The 18,678-nt window shown below is 36.5% G+C and overlaps 4 protein-coding genes and 1 pseudogene across 4 annotated transcripts in view; all 5 read left to right on the forward strand.

Annotated features, from left to right (window-relative positions):
- stx7l (syntaxin 7-like) overlaps window positions 1-5,152 on the forward strand; it is an 8,818-nt gene extending 3,666 nt beyond the window's left edge. The window contains exons 8-10 of the mRNA XM_027160587.2: window positions 166-238; window positions 2,394-2,476; window positions 3,467-5,152. Coding sequence (XP_027016388.1) covers window positions 166-238; window positions 2,394-2,476; window positions 3,467-3,562 — 252 coding nt within the window. The 3' untranslated portion in view covers window positions 3,563-5,152. The remainder of the gene's footprint in view (window positions 1-165; window positions 239-2,393; window positions 2,477-3,466) is intronic.
- Window positions 5,153-6,315: 1,163 nt separating this feature from the next.
- On the forward strand, window positions 6,316-7,551 carry LOC113651746 (trace amine-associated receptor 13c-like). Its single transcript, XM_027160594.2, has one exon. The coding sequence runs from the start codon at window positions 6,372-6,374 to the stop codon at window positions 7,356-7,358; it is 987 nt and encodes a 328-aa protein (XP_027016395.2). The 5' UTR covers window positions 6,316-6,371; the 3' UTR covers window positions 7,359-7,551.
- A 3,651-nt stretch (window positions 7,552-11,202) lies between these two features.
- Window positions 11,203-12,513, forward strand: LOC113651766 (trace amine-associated receptor 13c-like). Its single transcript, XM_027160614.2, has one exon. It carries the CDS (start codon window positions 11,473-11,475, stop codon window positions 12,463-12,465), a length of 993 nt encoding a protein of 330 aa, XP_027016415.2. The 5' UTR covers window positions 11,203-11,472; the 3' UTR covers window positions 12,466-12,513.
- Window positions 12,514-12,736: 223 nt separating this feature from the next.
- Window positions 12,737-14,329, forward strand: LOC113651765 (trace amine-associated receptor 13c-like). The gene has a single exon (XM_027160613.2). The coding sequence runs from the start codon at window positions 13,337-13,339 to the stop codon at window positions 14,327-14,329; it is 993 nt and encodes a 330-aa protein (XP_027016414.2). The 5' UTR covers window positions 12,737-13,336.
- Window positions 14,330-15,557: 1,228 nt separating this feature from the next.
- On the forward strand, window positions 15,558-16,550 carry LOC113651667 (annotated as a pseudogene).
- The last annotated feature ends 2,128 nt before the right edge of the window (window positions 16,551-18,678 follow it).

The raw sequence follows: 18,678 nt of genomic DNA on the forward strand, positions 1-18,678 counted from the left end.
AGAATATGTGCATTAATGGCTGCATCAAAATTCTGGTGCTTTACAATCTAAAGCTTTAGATTATGAATCATATATAAAAACTTCTGTAACTTTTTATTTCATTTCCTGTTTATTTGTGGAGTTATGTGTTTGCTTAATGACTCTCCTGTACATCGTTATTTCCAGTCAGACATCACAGACATCAATGAGATCTTCAAAGATCTGGCCGTCATGGTGCACGAGCAGGGCGATATGATCGGTAAGATCTACAACACATGCATTACACATGCAGAACAAGCTTGAATAAGCCTCCGGATGTGTTCAAGTTACATTAATATTATATTCTGTATTAATGCAAGTGAAGCAATTTTAAGTGAAGTGAAGTGAAAGTGACATACAGCTAAGTACGGTGACCCATACTCAGAATTTGTTCTTCGCATTTAACCCATCCAAAGTGTGCGCACACACACACACACTGTGAACACACACACACACAGCAGTGAACACACACAAACCATGAACACACACCCGGAGCAGTGGGCAGCCATTTATGCTGCGGCGCCCGGTGGAGCAGTTGGGGGGTTCGGTGCCCTGCTCAAGGGCACCTCAGTCGTGGCCGGCCAGAGACTCGAACCCACAACCTTAGGATTAGGAGTCAAACCCCTAACCATTAGGCCACGACTTCCTCATTTAAGAAAATGAGTCCTATAAATCAGAAGTCCTGTTACTGTTACAGTGTATGGAGGAAATTATGTATGGAGGAAATTACTAAATAACTTTAGAGCTTTTCTGTTTGACAGAAAAATGCAGATTTATTTTGCTATTCTTAGTGCAGTTTGTGTCTCTTCACAAAATCCTAGTTTTGTTTTTTAAACATTTTCTTTTTTCTTCTGTATCTTTAATTCTTCTTAAGTCTTTTTTGTGTAATTATTTTTGCTTCATCATTAAAGCCTGTGTAGTATGGGTCACCTACAAAATGGCCTGCGAGGTGGATTAATCTGTTAAAAATGTGGCTCTAGTGTATATTGTCATAGAGTGTGAGGCCCAGCAGGTTTCTGAGACACACACACACGTGCACACACACACGTGTGATTATGGTGTCAAAGTCCAGTGATAAGCAGCTGTTTATTCTTCCTGTTAATGATGTTTAATGAACTTCAGTGGAGCAGCTGTTAGGTTTCTCATGAGATTTAAATTTATAATGTGTATAATAATCTCAGCAGTGTGATTGTAGAAAATTTATGAATATGGCAGTATTTTAATAGTCTACATTATGCAAATGAGCTCTCAAACAAACCAGTCCTAATAATAATAATAATAATAATAAGAGCCTCTGGTCATAATAATGTAACTTCAGGTCAAACTGTACCAATGCATGGCAAGAAAACGGGTGTATTACGGCAGACACACACATACACACACACACCCCTATTAACATCCATCAGGTAGAAACATCACACTTAAAGTGGGGTTAAAAACGGTTGACTAATAAACAATGAAATCCCGACTTTGTGTTTGTTAATGACCGTTATGATACACAACAATTAAAGGTGTTAAAATATCAAACACACTTTTTTAATGAAGTCCTGCGAGAACACATGAGGTCAAATCAGTAGGAAGTTCTTGTGTCTCTAAAGATTTGACTGGCAAATCAGAGGCGTGTGTGTGTTTGTCCATCATCCTGAACTTTGTCACATTGCAATGAAAAATATAACAATAACCAAAATAATTTCTTGTTTAAATGAGAGAGAGAGCTGGAAAATATTCTGAAGTGTCACTAGAGAGCACTAAAGCTCTGGGTAGTGGTTTTTAGCTCATTTTGCTCTTTAGCTCACAGGGATGTGTAAGCTGAAGGCCTATTGAAACTCTTCTGAAGTGTGTTGGATTATGTGTATGGACACACAATCAGTGTGTCAAGCTCATTTCAGTGACCACGAGGTACATTAACACACTAACCCTGAGCAACGCCTTTATCCCCCAACTGCTCAGCTGTATGAACCAGATAAATGTTAGCCGCTCTGGATAAGGGCATCTGCCAAAAGCTGTAAGAATAATTCCACCCGGCCTTTGAACAAACCAGACGATGTTAAAGATCATACCTGGTCCAAGGAACAATCGAAACAAGTCTGGATTCTAGAAACGTATCAGTCAGGGTTTGGTTATTTAATATAAAAAAAAAAAAAAGACAGAAGAAAAAAGAACTCAACATGACTGTGACTCAGCCTAGAAAAAGTGGTCCATCAAAAGTTTAAGCTTTTATTTGTAAGTAATTTTCTTAATTACCAGTTCAGTGTTTATAATTAATCGTGTGTAGATTTGTGACATGTGATCCCAAATTCAGCTCCAGTTTATAATGTAACCCTTTATAAGACGTGAGGTGTCAAAACGTATACCACTGTGTTATTTCCTCTCAGACAGCATAGAGGCCAATGTAGAAAGTGCTGAAGTACACGTGCAGTCTGCAACACAGCAGCTTGCAAGTGCTGCAAATTACCAGGTAACTTGGATTCTTCATTTAAACTTTATTATCTTTGTATTAAGTTACAAAAGAAGTTCATCAGTGTGCAAAACACTGTTATGAATTTTGCCGATACAACCTTCTCCACCTGCATGACATCGTTAGAGCAACACCCAGTGGTGTACATCTGAAGACAGATAAGTCGATATATGGCAGTGTCGAACTGCATGACGAGCGTCCCCGGCCCTACCTCAGTAAAATATTTTAGCATGATTGAATAAACATAGATAGAGCTTACTTTACCTCACTAGAAGGAGTGAACCTCATCTCATTTGAGGATTATTTTGCTAACAAACAGTCACAACTACATCTGCAGTCATCTTCCTGACCACCAGAGTTTTGATCACTGCCTGGACTTCTTTCACCATTTAAGCACTTTTACACCAGCTTCTTTAGATGTTTAGACACTGAGTTTAAGGAGTCACAAATATCACAATGAAAAAACAGACAGAAATTCCAAACAGACAGGATTAGCAATCAGCGAAGACAAAAGCTACCAATGCTCTATGTCTGAACAGCTGAAGGCACCAGGTTTTAAAGTCCTTAATGGTGGGAGAAGACCTGGAAGTGATCAAAACTCTGGTGAGGGTTTACCAGAGTGCAGATGTTTGGACACATACATTAGCTAATCTAGTTAAAGGTATATAATTCTAGATTATTTCAAATATTGATTAGCAAAATTCTATTTTAGTTCTGATTAATACATTAGTAAACACAGAGTTATTAGAGACTAAATGATTCTTTTACTCAATAAAAAATCATAAGTTTCAGATAAGTAGTAAAGTTTTCCTTCCTATTTAAAAAAACGCTTAGTAACGTATTTAAGTAAATAACTTCATTGGTTTAAAAGTAACTGTTTGAGTTTTATTTATTAGAGTGTGAACTCTGGTTTTGCTAACATAACGAAGATAAAGATAGATTAACATGGGTGTATTAATCATTGTTAATGATTTTTTTTTTTCCCCACAGCAAAAGTCTCGTAAGAAGATCTGCATCCTTATTGTAGTCCTGGCCGTGCTGATTGTAATCGTGTCCCTCATCATCTGGGCATCAGTTAATAAATAAAACTTCTAAATTAACCTGAAAAGTCAGAGATGACCACTGAAAATTCAAACAAATTCCTGGTCGTTTGCTGTTATTTCTGTGATGTAAAAGGTTGGCGTGAGTAAAAATATTTTTTGCAAGCATGAAAAACTAGCTTTTGATGTCATCATGACATCACGCTATACAAATATATATATAAATGACATTTTCTAAACAATGTTGATGTTTGAATCTCCAGATCTTTACTATTTTAACTTATGCAGCATAAATGGTATCATAAATAAATCTTGTTCCTATTATTCTGGAATGCCAACTACTTTTCAAAAATAACGCCATCTGACGCTCCCATACGTGATATTAAAAATTATGAACTAACTTGGAATGAAAGCTAGCATGTGTCACCCGATAACACCATGTCATGTAGCTTAGTGGATACACTAGCTTTATTTGATTTAATCCGAAAAATACTGATTTATTTAATCATTTCAAGGCTTTACTTTGTGGTGGTGGTGTTACTAAAAAATAACACACGCTAGCATTTTTACTCATTCAACATTGTTCTAGCTTTCCTGCTTTGATATTAACTTAACAGGTATCTTATTGTAGGAAACTGAGAGACTATATCTGATTAACACTATTATCAAATGAGTAGTTTAACTTCTTAGAATTATTATTATTTAACAGAATTTGAATGACTAGCATTCGCTAGGAGATTCATGCTAGGATACTTGCGTCGCTTTGTGCCAATTGCTGATCGCTAAAAAAAGATTCTGCTGTTCTTTCTTTAATTGAAATTTACCTTTCATCCTAATTTCATAAATATTTGATGCTATGACTAACGCTCATTATAAGCAGTATGAACAAATAATAACAACAATACTTAAATGCATTGATAACTTCAAGGATTTTTTTTTACCCAGCCACATAATTACTTTAGAAAGTCCTTCAACTTTTTTAAACTTTTACAGATAAATGAATATCGGAATCAATATTTAAAAAATATCTACTAAATATGAAGTACAAAAAAGTAAATGGGTAATTTAGCAATGTATTTTGATAGCATTGAAATTTTGACTGTTTTTTTTTTTTTAAGAAGTAAACACTCATGCATTCCATTTAGTTAAAATGTAAATATGCAGCTTTTTAAAGTCAAACATCATGTGCCATTTTAAACCTATTTTCACACAATATTATTATTTATTCAATTGAAAGGTTTTAGAAATGGTCAGTTATATTTTCATCGGAAATTGAATCCTTTCTTATCGGGGTTCATCTTCTTGCCAAATAAAGTCGGTTCAGTCGTAAAACTCAATGAAGCGTATTGTATTATGACATCATTTAAAACAATGCTGCCACTTATTCCTTTGCACATTCTGTAAACAACTAAAATTTTTTGAGTTACTGTTTTATAAAGATATATTTCATTCAAGTTATCTAGTATATAACATTTAAAACACAGTCTTTAACTTACTTAATTACTTTGAATCATTTGAACGTCATGTAAATGAAGTGAATAGATTGCAAATGAATCATTAATAAATACTTTCTGTTTTTTTTTTTAATACAGACTTTCTTTTTCATGATTTGTACAATAAATCGATTTAAAGCAAACTCTTTCATGTGATTTGTCAGATACAGAGATGCGAGTAACAGGCCACATTTATAAGTTTGATATGAATGGATTCAGGTGTAAATCATTCTTTCAAGTGTTTACACAAGAAATTTGGAATTCATTAAAAGACCATAGAAGAGTGTGTGAGAAATTACATGTAACATGATTAACATAATCCTCGACTTCCGGTCCTGTAATCTGCATGAATTATTGCACTTTTATATCTGGACCATACTGTGCATTTTAAACTGTTTATTTTGATCATGTTTGTTATATTAATATTTAGTAAAACCAAGTCATTTTTTTGTTTTAATTAAAGGATACAGGAAGCTGAGTTGGTCCATCTGTGCAGAGTTGTAAGAGTCATTAACAAACACCTTAGCTGAATTCTATTATGATGTCGCTTTGTAGAAGCCAACATTCTGTTTTCCTATTTAAGCTTAGACAAAAATTAATCAAGAGTAACTCCTTCTAGGAATTTCGCACCAAAGTTTGTTGCTATTACTTTTTTAAGCGATCTGAGTACCGGTACTTCCTTTCGAACTCTCTACACCAAACCTCGTCCCAGCTCCTTTAGGGTGATACTCTGAACAAAGGTTTAAATTGGTGTACCGACTGGCCTTTCGGTTGTCCCCACTCGTCTCCACTTGCCTCCAAATGTTTTGGCACCCTAGCTTTCTGTCCACTTGCCTCCAAGTGAAGAAGTGAGTTAAAGTATTGTTCACTTCTGTTTTTTTAAACTTTACCCTAATCACTCATTTTGTGCTCCTACCTGCTTGTGCACCTTACCATTTATGGAGTTTTGTGGGCATCACTACATGCAAATGAGCTGTGTCATGAGTATGGTTTGCACATTTATGGTGATCATGCCAGTTTGTGAAATTCAGAAATTTTCGAAAACTAAATCTGACAGTAAAAATTCTTTCTTTCTTTCTTTCTTTCTTTGCTAATTTTCACTTCTCACTGCAATGGAGTTTCTAATAAACTATTATTCTTTTTTTTATGTAGGTAGGTGTTCTAATCTTACTTAATGCTCTGATTGTTTTCCCCAGGTAATGTAAAAATAATGATGTCAGTAAGATGCAAATTTGAGATGGGGTTATTTGCAGAGCATATAAATATGAGACTCCAGTTGTAGTAAAACACTAATGAAAGTGACACAGAGAAATGTTTTTTTATTAAGGTTTTTTGCTTGTTTATGACTGTGATTTTAAATCAATGAACCTGACAGAGTTTAATCAGTCTGATGGCTGTGATCATTTCTCCTGTCCAGAGAGATCTGTATCTCCTGCAGTTTATATCTTACTGTACGTGTGTTCAGCTGCTGTGGTTCTGCTAACAGTGTGTGGAAATCTGCTGGTCATCATCTCTGTTCTTTACTTCAAGCAGCTTCACACACCAACAAACATGCTGCTGCTCTCTCTGGCTGTGTCGGATTTCTTGGTCGGACTTTTCGTAATGCCATTTCACTTCACGTGGCTGATCGAGTCTTGCTGGATGTTCGGACACATTTTTTGCATCCTGTTTAATTTTATGAGCTTTCAGCTCACGAGTGTGTCTGTAGGAAACGTGGTTCTGATTTCTCTTGATCGTTACATGGCTTTAAGCAATCCTTTTCTGTACCTGAAGGATATCACGTCTAAAATTGTTCACACTCTGATAGGCTTGTCATGGGTTTTTTCATTTTTGTATAACTTTGTGTTTTTTTACGTGAATGGAAACTTTACAGATTTATTTCTGTGTCCCGGTGAATGTCTGGTCAGCACTTACGACGAAGTCGGCTCGGTAATCGACCTCATTTTCATCGTTGTGATTCCCTGTAGTTTGATGCTTGTGTTGTACTTCCAGGTCTTTGTAATTGCTCGGAGGCATGCAAATGCCATACGAGATCTCAATCAAAACAAGAAAAACATCTCAAAAAATGTATCAGAGGTAATGAAATCTGAAAGAAAAGCTGCTAAAGTGCTGGGCATTCTGGTTTTTGTGTTTCTGGGATGTTTGGTGCCTTATTACATCTGTACTTTAATGAGCAATACAGCGTCATCGTATATCGTGATCAATAATATTCTAATTCTTTTTTATCTAAATTCATCCATTAATCCTGTTATCTATGCTCTGTTTTACTCCTGGTTCCAGAAGTGCACAAAAATGATTTTATCCTGCAAAATATTGCACACGGATTGTTCTTTTGTAAATGTAGTATAAAAAAGCTACTGATTAAAGCACAAAACCACACCTGGTTTGAATAACTTAATTAAAACAATAATCAACTAAAGAAAATGTAAAAAAAAATGATACTTTGTCTTGCAGACATTATGGCAATGCTTTACTTTAAGGTTCCCTAAACCACGATGATTTACTTCACTATTAATAAACTAAAGAATCAGAATCAGATTTATTGGCCAAGTGTGTTGACACACACAAGGAATTTGGTTCCAGCAGTTTGTGACTCTCAAAAGTACAGACATAAATAATACTATTACTATACAAGAAAACAATGCAGACAATGAGATACAATATAGACAGAATGAGTATAAAATATGAATATAGAATGAATAAAATATATAAAATATGAATATAGAATATGAGCGATCAGTAATATACATAAAGTGTCGGAGAGCAAATAACAATATTGTGCAATATTATGCTTTTGTGCAATATACAGCAGCATTAGTGTGTAATATACAGATGATGTGATGACTGACGGTCCTGATAATGCAATACTTATGATAAGAAGCAGTGAATATAATTATGGTGAGTTGTTGATCAGGGTGATTGGGGAAAGAAACTGTTCCTGTGTCTGGCAGTTTTAGTTAGCAAAGTTCTGTAGCGCCTGCCATAGAACTTTTTAGTCTTGTCTTTCAGGAAACATCCAACATCCAAAAATTTAACTTCCTGAAATCCATGTTCTAGGTGAACATAATGGAACCAATCTCAGATGTAAATAAATGGCTAATTGAACTAATTGATTATTACTTTATTGTAAAACATCAATTAATACAATTGTTAGTTCCTTTGTTAATGTTGTTCTTGGTTTATTAAAGATCGTGTTAAATAATAATGGGTTAAATCATTAAGAAAATCTTTTTGTAAATCAATGCCAAAATTGTTATAATTATTCAGTCTTTCTGCATTCTAAATGGACATTTCTACAAATTGCATTCATTAAAGAACAGAAATTGGATCAATTAATGTGCAATGTTCTAAGCATTCGTTGATGAAACAGAATCAAATGGGAAGAATTCCTCATCTGCGTGACGCCAGACACTGTGATTATAAATCATTATGCTCTTCATAAACAGTGTGGAAAAAGTGTGAATAAAGTATGAACAAAATGTGAATAAGATTCCTGGGATGAGCAAAGCTGCAGCTCTGAAGAGCAAATGTACAGTATCCAGATGATTGAACACTAGAAGGGTGTTTATTGATCACAACATATTACTGATGATTGATAATTGACCTTAAACAAAAGGTGCTGTGGAACAAAGTACACATATGAGCAATGTTCAAGATCATACAGAACACAATGAACAGCCAGTTATGCAACAAATTCACAATAGTTGGACAATGCATGGAATAAATACACTAAAACTAGGAAGTACTCCTTGAAACTGAATCACTCAGTTTTCTGGTGATAAGGAAGAGGAATAGCGGTTGAAGTTTTTATAGAACCCTCCCCCACCCCCCACCCCCCATAGGAACACCACCCAGTGTTGTTCTACTACTAGTGTGGTCTCCACCTTGGTCTGGGTGCTGGATTCTGTGAAACTCTTCTGTATGGGAGGGGTCTAGGATGTCACCAGGCTTCACCCAGCAACTTTCCTCTGGGCCGTACCTCTCCCAGTCAGTGAGGTACTTTAATTGCCCCTTCTGGAATCTAGAATATTGTGAACAATGTATGCTGGAGCTCCATAGATCTCCAGTGGTGGCAGGGGGTGTGGTTCAGGGTCTTTTGGTGTTCTGAATGTATCCCAGGTTTATGTGGTTTGTGATGACCTGAAATGGGTGTTTTACCCCATCCAACCAATGCCTCCATTCCTCTAATGCCTCTTTGATAGGTAATAGCTCACAATTCCCCTGTGGTAAATTTTCTTGAGAAGTAGTCCTGAAGCAAGAATAGCATGTCCCCTATGCCACAGGCATCTATGGCCATAAAAAAGGGGAGTTTTGGGTCTGGGTGTTGCAGAATGGGGGCTGTGGTGAACCACTGCGTCAACTCTTCAAAGGCACTCTGTGGTGGACCACTGGAGTTTCTAAGGCTTTATTGAAAAAGTCTGTAAAAATGAGTAAAACTCAGGAATCTTTGCAGTTCTTTTGATGCTCACAGGTGTGGGCCATCCTGTGACAGCTAGGACCTTGCTTCTGTCTATTTTTACCCCTTACCTCACGTATCCTCAAAAGGTGATAGAGTACCTGGTTTTCATTGTTCCAGACAGTGGCAGCCCAGTCCAGGGCCTTCCTGATGAGCAGTGGCATGAGGATGGTGCATTTGGTAGCATTGTCACAACAGGCCTCTAGCATGAAGAAGACATCACACTGTCTGAGGAAGCCTTTGCAGTGATCAGCGGAGCCATTGAACATCTCTGGAATTGCCAATTTAATGAGCTCCAGTCTACCAATGGGTAGCGTGTGGAGGGCTTGGACCAGGTAAGTTTTGCAAGTCTGTGAGCTGCTCATGATAGGTGGCTAACACTTCTCAATCATGTCCAGCAAGGGCTTGGAGCTAACATCTTCTGGATTCCCGGATGGTGAATTATTCTGTATAGAACTCTTAGTGCGCGGAGTGCATAGTTCATTCAAACACACAATGCATATAAAAAAAAAACACAACAGAGAGTCAAAGCATACAGCAAGGCAAACAGACCCAAAGACAATGAGCAACAAATATGGTCAGACGACAGGCAGTATTCCAGTAACGATAGATCAGTCAATGTGGCAAACTAATCCAAAAAACAGCAGGAAAAACTTGTTGACAACATTTCGCATGGCTGTTATCATTGAAATGGTATTAGCAGCAGAAAATGTTACAAGGGTTTGTGCTGTTGCCAAAAAGGGAGTCCTCTCCACTTGCAAAGTCAACGATAGCTATGGAGATTGAAATGTCTGACACTCACCACAACTGTTAAAAAGAGCTGTTTTGTAACTTTCAAACAACACCAACTCGAGTGCCTCTGTGATATGTGCTGTTAAAGAAATTGGAATTTTTATAGGCCAACTTTGGCATACAGCTCCATTTTTGACTAAAATTATATTCAATTTACTGTCATAGAGTTGATGTTCCAATTGGTTATAACCAGAGTTGACCAAATGATCATACACTGTGTATATTCATAATTATATTATTATTTTACAATTTTTGGAGGTCTGCTTTTTCAAGCCTGGGTTCTGTGCACTCTTGTCTCATTCTAATTGTAACCAAATGCTCATGAACTAGTATTTGGCAGTAGCTACACACAAAGGTGTCAATCAACTCTGGAGGCATGATCATTTTCTAAACTATAAAAGGACCAGAGCTACTCAAGCCAGAACTCATTTGACAATTGAAATGATTTGTATGGTCACCATTTTCCAGAAGTAACAGCAAAGATGGTATTCCTTTAAATTGTGTAGAATTTTTTAAATGCTGTATTCATGAATCAATCAGATAACTGTGATCATTTCTCCTGTCCGGAGAGATCTGTATCTCCTGCCGATACAAGTTCATGAAAAATGGTATAAACCATTTTAGATCAAAGCTATCAAAATGTTGTCTAGCTGTCCAGCAGTTAGCATAGCCTTAGCTCGCTTACTAGCCAACAGAATGAGAGTGAAAGATGAGAGAGAAAAAAGAAATTGTTTATGAATCACGGCATGTTCCTCTACTGTATTTGGAGCACTTCCTTGGGTAGTATTTTATATCTTATATATTTTATATCTTTATATCTTATCCATGCAGACAAACTTACTGTTGCATCATGATTTTTTTATTAAAATGTGTATTTGTCATCCTTTTCCACAGACATTTATAATTTATAAGGCAGGTTTTCTCAGAAAATACACTTTATTTTGCTGTGTCTTTAAGGCTTCCAGACAGATTAGCATAATAATAGATTCTATTATACTTATTGCCAGTAACTACAAGACCTTTTGTTCCAACCAAATATGACATCAAATGCATCATGCTGTCACTCAAACTCAGGGGCGTGAACAATTTCTAAACTATAAAAGTGCCAGAGCTGTAGTCATAAGATTATGACATTTTACAGTTTACGTTTTACAAGAGTAGCATCTAATATAACAACTATTTAAATTCTGTAGACATTAGAGAAATGCTGTATTGATGAACCCGACAGAGTTTAATCAGTCTGATCGCTGTGATCATTTCTCCTGTCCAGAGAGATCTGTATCTCCTGCAGTTTATATCTTACTGTACATGTGTTCAGCTGCTGTGGTTCTGCTAACAATGTGTGGAAATCTGCTTGTCATCATCTCTGTTCTTCACTTCAAGCAGCTTCACACACCAACAAACATGCTGCTGCTCTCACTGGCTGTGTCGGATTTCCTCATTGGAGCTTTAATCATGCCTCCAGTGTTCATCTGGATAGTGGAGTCATGCTGGATTTTAGGATCAAGTTTCTGCATGTATGTTTCATCAACTGCTGGGTTTCTTATGGCTTTATCCATATATAATGTTGTTCTGATTGCTTTCGATCGGTGTTTAGCTCTGTTGAACCCATTTCTTTACCTGAACAAAGTCTCTGTGAGAAAAATGTGTGTTGTAATATTTTGTAATTGGTGTATGGTTTTGGGGTATGATTTGGCACTTATATATCTCAATAGAAACTTAATAAGACCTGATATGTGTCCTGGAGAATGTTTTCTCATTCTGGATAAGGTTTTGTCCACAATTGACCTTGTAGTAACATTTATATTCCCACTTTCTCTCATAATCATATTGTATACTCGAGTTTTTGTGATTGCTAAGAAACATGCCACTGCTATCAGAGATCTTAATAAGCACACACGGCCTAAAACACAGAAAATCACCTCACACTCCATGAAATCTGAGAGAAAAGCAGCTAAAGTCCTCGGTATTTTAGTGTCTGTGTTTCTGGTGTGTTTACTTCCATATTTTATTTACAGTTTAGTAGGTGATGTTATTGAACTACAGACAGAAACAATTCAAAAAATCACAATTGTATTTTGTCTTAATTCCACCATTAATCCAGTTATTTATGCTCTGTTTTATCTATGGTTCAGAAGGTGTGTTAAATTAATCATAACTCTGCAAATTCTTCAGACAGACTCTGCATTAATCAATGTTCTGTCATGAAACGCCTTTTTTTCCTCCATGAACACGTGTCCAAACGTTAAATTTAAAACCTTTTCATATTATTCACAGCAACTTACATGAAAGTGGAATGTTTATAATATTTTAATTATTCTACTATACTATAATAATATACTTATTATACTATAATTATATTATTATACTATAATACTATGAATTTCATAATTTCTGAGTATTTGGAACAGTACATGCCCATCTCGGTTTATTTTGTTGTGCTGCGCCCTCAAGCCGGACTCTACAAGTTCATGTAAAATGGTATAAACCATTTTGAATCAAAGCTCTCAAAATGTTGTCTAGCTGTCCAGCAGTTAGCATAGCAGTAGCTCGCTTACTAGCCAAAAGAGTGTGAATGAAAAATGAGAGAAAAAAGTAACTGTTTATAAATCAAGGCATGTTACTTTACTGTATTTGGAGCACTTCCTTGGGTAGTATTTCATATTGTACAGTACAATAGTTTGCATGCAGAGACAGGGACACACTCACTGTTGCATAATGATTTTATAAAATGTGTATTTGTCATCCTTTTCCACACACATTTTTAATTTATAAGGCAGGTTTTCTCAGAAAATGCACTTTATTTTGCTGTGTCTTTAAGGCTTCTAGACAAATTAGCATAATAATAGATTCTATTATACTTATTGCCAGTAACTACAAGACCTTTTGTTCCAACCAAATATGACATCAAATGCATCATGCTGTCACTCAAACTCAGGGGCGTGAACAATTTCTAAACTATAAAAGTGCCAGAGCTGTAGTCATAAGATTATGACATTTTACAGTTTATGTTTTACAAGAGTAGCATCTAATATAACAGCTATTTAAATTCTGTAGACATTAGAGAAATGCTGTATTGATGAACCTGACAGAGTTTAAGCAGTCTGATCACTGTGATCATTTCTCCTGTCCAGAGAGATCTGTATCTCCTGCAGTTTATATCTTACTGTACGTGTGTTCAGCTGCTGTGGTTCTGCTAACAGTGTGTGGAAATCTGCTCATCATCATCTCTGTTCTTCACTTCAAGCAGCTTCACATACCAACAAACATGCTGCTGCTCTCACTGGCTGTGTCGGATTTCCTCATTGGAGCTTTAGTTATGCTGCCATTGTTCACCTGGACGATCGAGTCATGTTGGATTTTTAATAAGGAGTACTGCATCAGTTTTTTGATGACTATATATATTCTAACAAGTTTATCCATCTATAATATCGCTCTGATTGCTGTAGATCGGTATTTGGCTCTCTCAAACCCTTTTCTTTACATGAACACAATCTCAAAGCAGACAATGAGCATTGTTGTTTTTACCAACTGGAGTGCTACTCTGGTGTATAACATATCAATGTGTTATTTCAATGGAAGCTTCTTGAGTTCTGTAATGTGTCCTGGAGAGTGTTTATTAATTCTAAATGAGGTTTTGTCTCTAATTGATCTCATATATTCATTAATATTTCCACTTTCTCTCATAATCATATTGTATACTCGAGTTTTTCTAATTGCTAAGAAACATGTCACTGCTATCAGAGAGCTTAATAATCACACACGGCCTAAAACACAGAAAATCACCTCACACTCCATGAAATCTGAGAGAAAAGCAGCTAAAGTCCTCGGTATTTTAGTGTCTGTGTTTCTGGTGTGTTTACTTCCATATTTTATTTACAGTTTATTAGGGAATGTTATTGATTTACAGATAGATTATTTTCAGACAGTTTTGATCATGGCATGTCTTAATTCCACCATTAATCCAGTTATTTATGCTCTGTTTTATCCGTGGTTCAGGAGGTGTGTTAAATTAATCATAACGCTGCAAATATTTAAAAAAGGCTCTGCATTAATCAATGTTCTGTCATGAAAAGGATTTTTTCACACCTTTTCCTCTAAAAATATGATGTGTTTATTACTTAAGTACAATGTTTGTAATAATAAATGATTATGAAGTATGTGGTACATGCCCTTATTTACTTTAATTTGTTGTACATGTGAGCTGTAATCCACGGTTTTGTGTAAAATTTTAGAACTTTGGATCAAATTTATCAAAATCCCACCTGAATACATGCTTCATTGGAAGTGATGACATGAGGAAAATCAGAATTTTAAATTAGCTTAAATTTCAATTGTGACCAGAAATCCTGAATCTTAAATATTTAAGATACTGAAGAGTACTTTCTTTGTTTAACATTTTCTAGAACCTCACACACATGCTCTCTCTCTCTCTCTCTCTCTCTCTCTCTCTCTCTCTCTCTCTCTCTCTCTCTCTCTCTCTCTCTTACACACACACACACACACACACAGACACGGTGATGGGAAGGCGATGACCCAGGAGCATGGCACAGGCTTTGCAGGCAGGCGACGTGTCGTTCGATCAGTCGATTCTGTGAAAATAACAGCATAGGAAGTCAGCACATTAGTTCCATCTGTGTGAGTTGCCCAGATCTGTATCTCCTGCCGATACAAGTTCATGAAAAATGGTATAAACCATTTTAGATCAAAGCTATCAAAATGTTGTCTAGCTGTCCAGCAGTTAGCATAGCATTAGCTTGCTTACTAGCCAACAGAATGAGAGTGAAAGATGAGAGAGAAAAAATAAATTGTTTATGAATCACAGCATGTTCCTCTACTGTATTTGGAGCACTTCCTTGGGTAGTATTTTATATCTTAGAACAGTATAATAGTTTGCATGCAGAGATACAGACAAACTTACTGTTGCATCATGATTTTTTATTAAAATGTGTATTTGTCATCCTTTTCCACAGACATTTATAATTTAGAAGGCAGGTTTTCTCGAAAATGCACTTTATTTTGCTGTGTCTTTAAGTCTTCCAGACAAATTAGCATAATAATAGATTCTATTATACTTATTGCCAGTAACTACAAGACCTTTTGTTCCAACCAAATATGACATCAAATGCATCATGCTGTCACTCAAACTCAGGGGTGTGAACAATTTCTAAACTATAAAAGTGCCAGCGCTGCAGAGCATAATCATATGATTATGACTTCTTACAGTTTATGTTTTACAAGAGTAGCATCTAATATAACAGCTATTTAAATTCTGTAGACATTAGAGAAATACTGTATTGATGAATCTGACAGAGTTTAATCATTCTGATCGCTGTGATCATTTCTCCTGTCCAGAGAGATCTGTATCTCCTGCAGTTTATATCTTACTGTATGTGTGTTCAGCTGCTGTGGTTCTGCTAACAGTGTGTGGAAATCTGCTCATCATCATCTCTGTTCTTCACTTCAAGCAGCTTCACACACCAACAAACATGCTGCTGCTCTCACTGGCTGTGTCGGATTTCCTCATTGGAGCTTTAGTTATGCTGCCATTGTTCATCTGGACGATCAAGTCATGTTGGATTTTTAATAAGGAGTACTGCATCAGTTTTTTGATGACTATTTATATTCTAACAAGTTTATCCATCTATAATATCGCTCTGATTGCTGTAGATCGGTATTTGGCTCTCTCAAACCCTTTTCTTTACATGAACACAAACTCAAAGCAGACAATGAGCATTGTTGTTTTTACCAACTGGAGTGCTTCTCTGGTGTATAACATATCACTGTGTTATTTCAGTGGAACCTTTTCGAGTTCTGCAATGTGTCCTGGAGAGTGTTTATTAATTCTAAATGAGGTTTTGTCTTTAATTGATCTCATATATTAATTTATATTTCCACTTTCTGTCATAATCATATTATATACCCGGGTTTTTCTAATTGCTAAGAAACATGCCACTGCTATCAGAGAGCTTAATAATCACACACGGCCTAAAACACAGAAAATCACCTCACACTCCATGAAATCTGAGAGAAAAGCAGCTAAAGTCCTCGGTATTTTAGTGTCTGTGTTTCTGGTGTGTTTACTTCCATATTTTATTTACAGTTTATTAGGGAATGTTATTGATTTACAGATAGATTATTTTCAGACAGTTTTGATCATGGCATGTCTTAATTCCACCATTAATCCAGTTATTTATGCTCTGTTTTATCCGTGGTTCAGGAGGTGTGTTAAATTAATCATAACTCTACAAATATTTAAAAAAGGCTCTGCATTAATCAATGTTCTGTCATGAAAAGGATTTTTTTCACGCCTTTTCCTCTAAAAATATGATGTGTTTATTACTTAATTACAATGTTTGTAATAATAAATGATTATGAAGTATGTGGTACATGCCCTTATTTACTTTAATTTGTTGTACACGTGAGCTGTAATCCACGGTTTTGTGTAAAATTTTACAACTTTGGATCAAATTTATCAAAATCCCACCTGAATACATGCTTCATTAGAAGTGATGACATGAGGAAAATCAGACTTTTAAATTAGCTTAAATTTCAATTGTGACCAGAAATCCTGAATCTTAAATATTTAAGATACTGAAGAGTACTTTCTTTGTTTAACATTTTCTAAAACCTCACACACATGCTCTCTCTCTCTCTCTCTCTCTCTCTCTCTCTCTCTCTCTCTCTCTCTCTCTCTCTCTCTCTCTCTCTTACACACACACACACACACACACACAGACACGGTGATGGGAAGGCGATGACCAAGGAGCATGGCGCAGGCTTTGCAGGCAGGCGACATGTCGTTCGATCAGTCAATTCTGTGAAAATAACAGTATAAGAAGTCAGCACATTAGTTCCATCTGTGAGAGTTGCCCATTTTCCCTCCCTCTACCTGCAGTGCCTGACTATCTGCTGTGGTCTTCGGCTGTAGGGTCCATGCCAATGTGGCGCTCCTGATTGTTCTGACGTTTCTGATGAAAGTTTTTCTGCCCCACCCTGCATTCTGATCCAGCAGCGCTGACCTTCGTGCTGTAGTGCCTTGAGTTGTTGTCAGCGTCCATGGTGCCGCACTGCTGCTGTCTTCTTCTGGCAGTGGGGTTTTTAGGGGGAAAGAGAGGCTTTTCTGTATGACCGTGCAGCAGTGCAGGTGCCACCATAATACCTGTGAGCATCAGGAATTAGGTGGCTTGCTCTGATTATTCACATTTTCTACTTCTTTATGTGGATTGGTCAGGTGTTCTTTATCTTAATTTCACCATTAATCCAGCCATCCAACCACCATATTATGAAAAGCCTTTTTTTTTATGATGATGATGATGAGACAAAATATTTCTATGATGTTTTACATAATATTATAATGGAATTTCTGTAACAAATCCCTAACAGTACCCACCCTCAATATAACATATTTTAGTTTGAGTATCTTATATACACATTTCTTTACTGTCACTTAGCATCCTTGAAGGTTTTTCTTCATTCATTTAGTCATTAACCCCTGTTACAAAAAAAGAGCCGGCATATCAACTCAAGATTATCATTTATTTATTTATTTATTTATTTATTTATTTATTTATTTTTTACCATATATATACTGTAACTACATAAAACAACACAGAGCTTGTTAAGTTAACCTAGCCACATAAAGTGCATAGTGTTGAAATAGAGCAAATACAAAAGACAGTGCATACAGACAATAAAATACTCTACAGGACAAACATGTACACATCTGTCTGCAGCAGTAGGTAACAGAATTAAAGTGTGATGTTCAAAAACATCATTGTAACAGTTTTAAAGTGCAGAGGAACATAGTTTTGGGGCAGCACTGAAAAAGTGGTGTTTTAAACATAGATGTATGTAACCATCTCTTCTTTTGAATTCCATGCATTTTCAGTTACCTCTCCTATCAACCTTGTCCTCATTGTTGTCTACCGCCCTCCTGGTCCCCTAGGAAACTTCCTGGAAGAAATGGACTCACTGCTTATTGCTTTCCCTTCCGATAGCTCCCCCCTGACAGTGCTTGGTGACTTCAACTTCCCCTCTGACAAGCTACATTCTTCTTCCCTCCTGTCTCTTCTCGACTCTTTCTCCCTCACACTCAACATCTACATCCCCACACACAAAGGAGGCAATGTCCTGGACCTGGTTTTCACCCATCCTTCTCCAGCTACAGACGTGACTGCTACCCCACTACATGTCTCTGATCATCACCTGGTATCCTTCACCATCACTCTACCTATCCTAACTAAAACTACCTCACACCCCCTCGCTCTTACTCGCTGCAACCTTCACTTTGTCTCCCCTTCATCTGTAGCTTCTGGCACTCTTTCTTCCCTTCCTGATACTGAGTCTTTTTCCTCACTACCCTTGGACTCAGCTACAGATACCTTCCTCTCATCTCTTTCCTCAACTATGGACTTCCTC

This window comes from Tachysurus fulvidraco, chromosome 9, assembly GCF_022655615.1.
Source record: "Tachysurus fulvidraco isolate hzauxx_2018 chromosome 9, HZAU_PFXX_2.0, whole genome shotgun sequence".
Taxonomy (NCBI): Eukaryota; Metazoa; Chordata; class Actinopteri; order Siluriformes; family Bagridae; genus Tachysurus; species Tachysurus fulvidraco.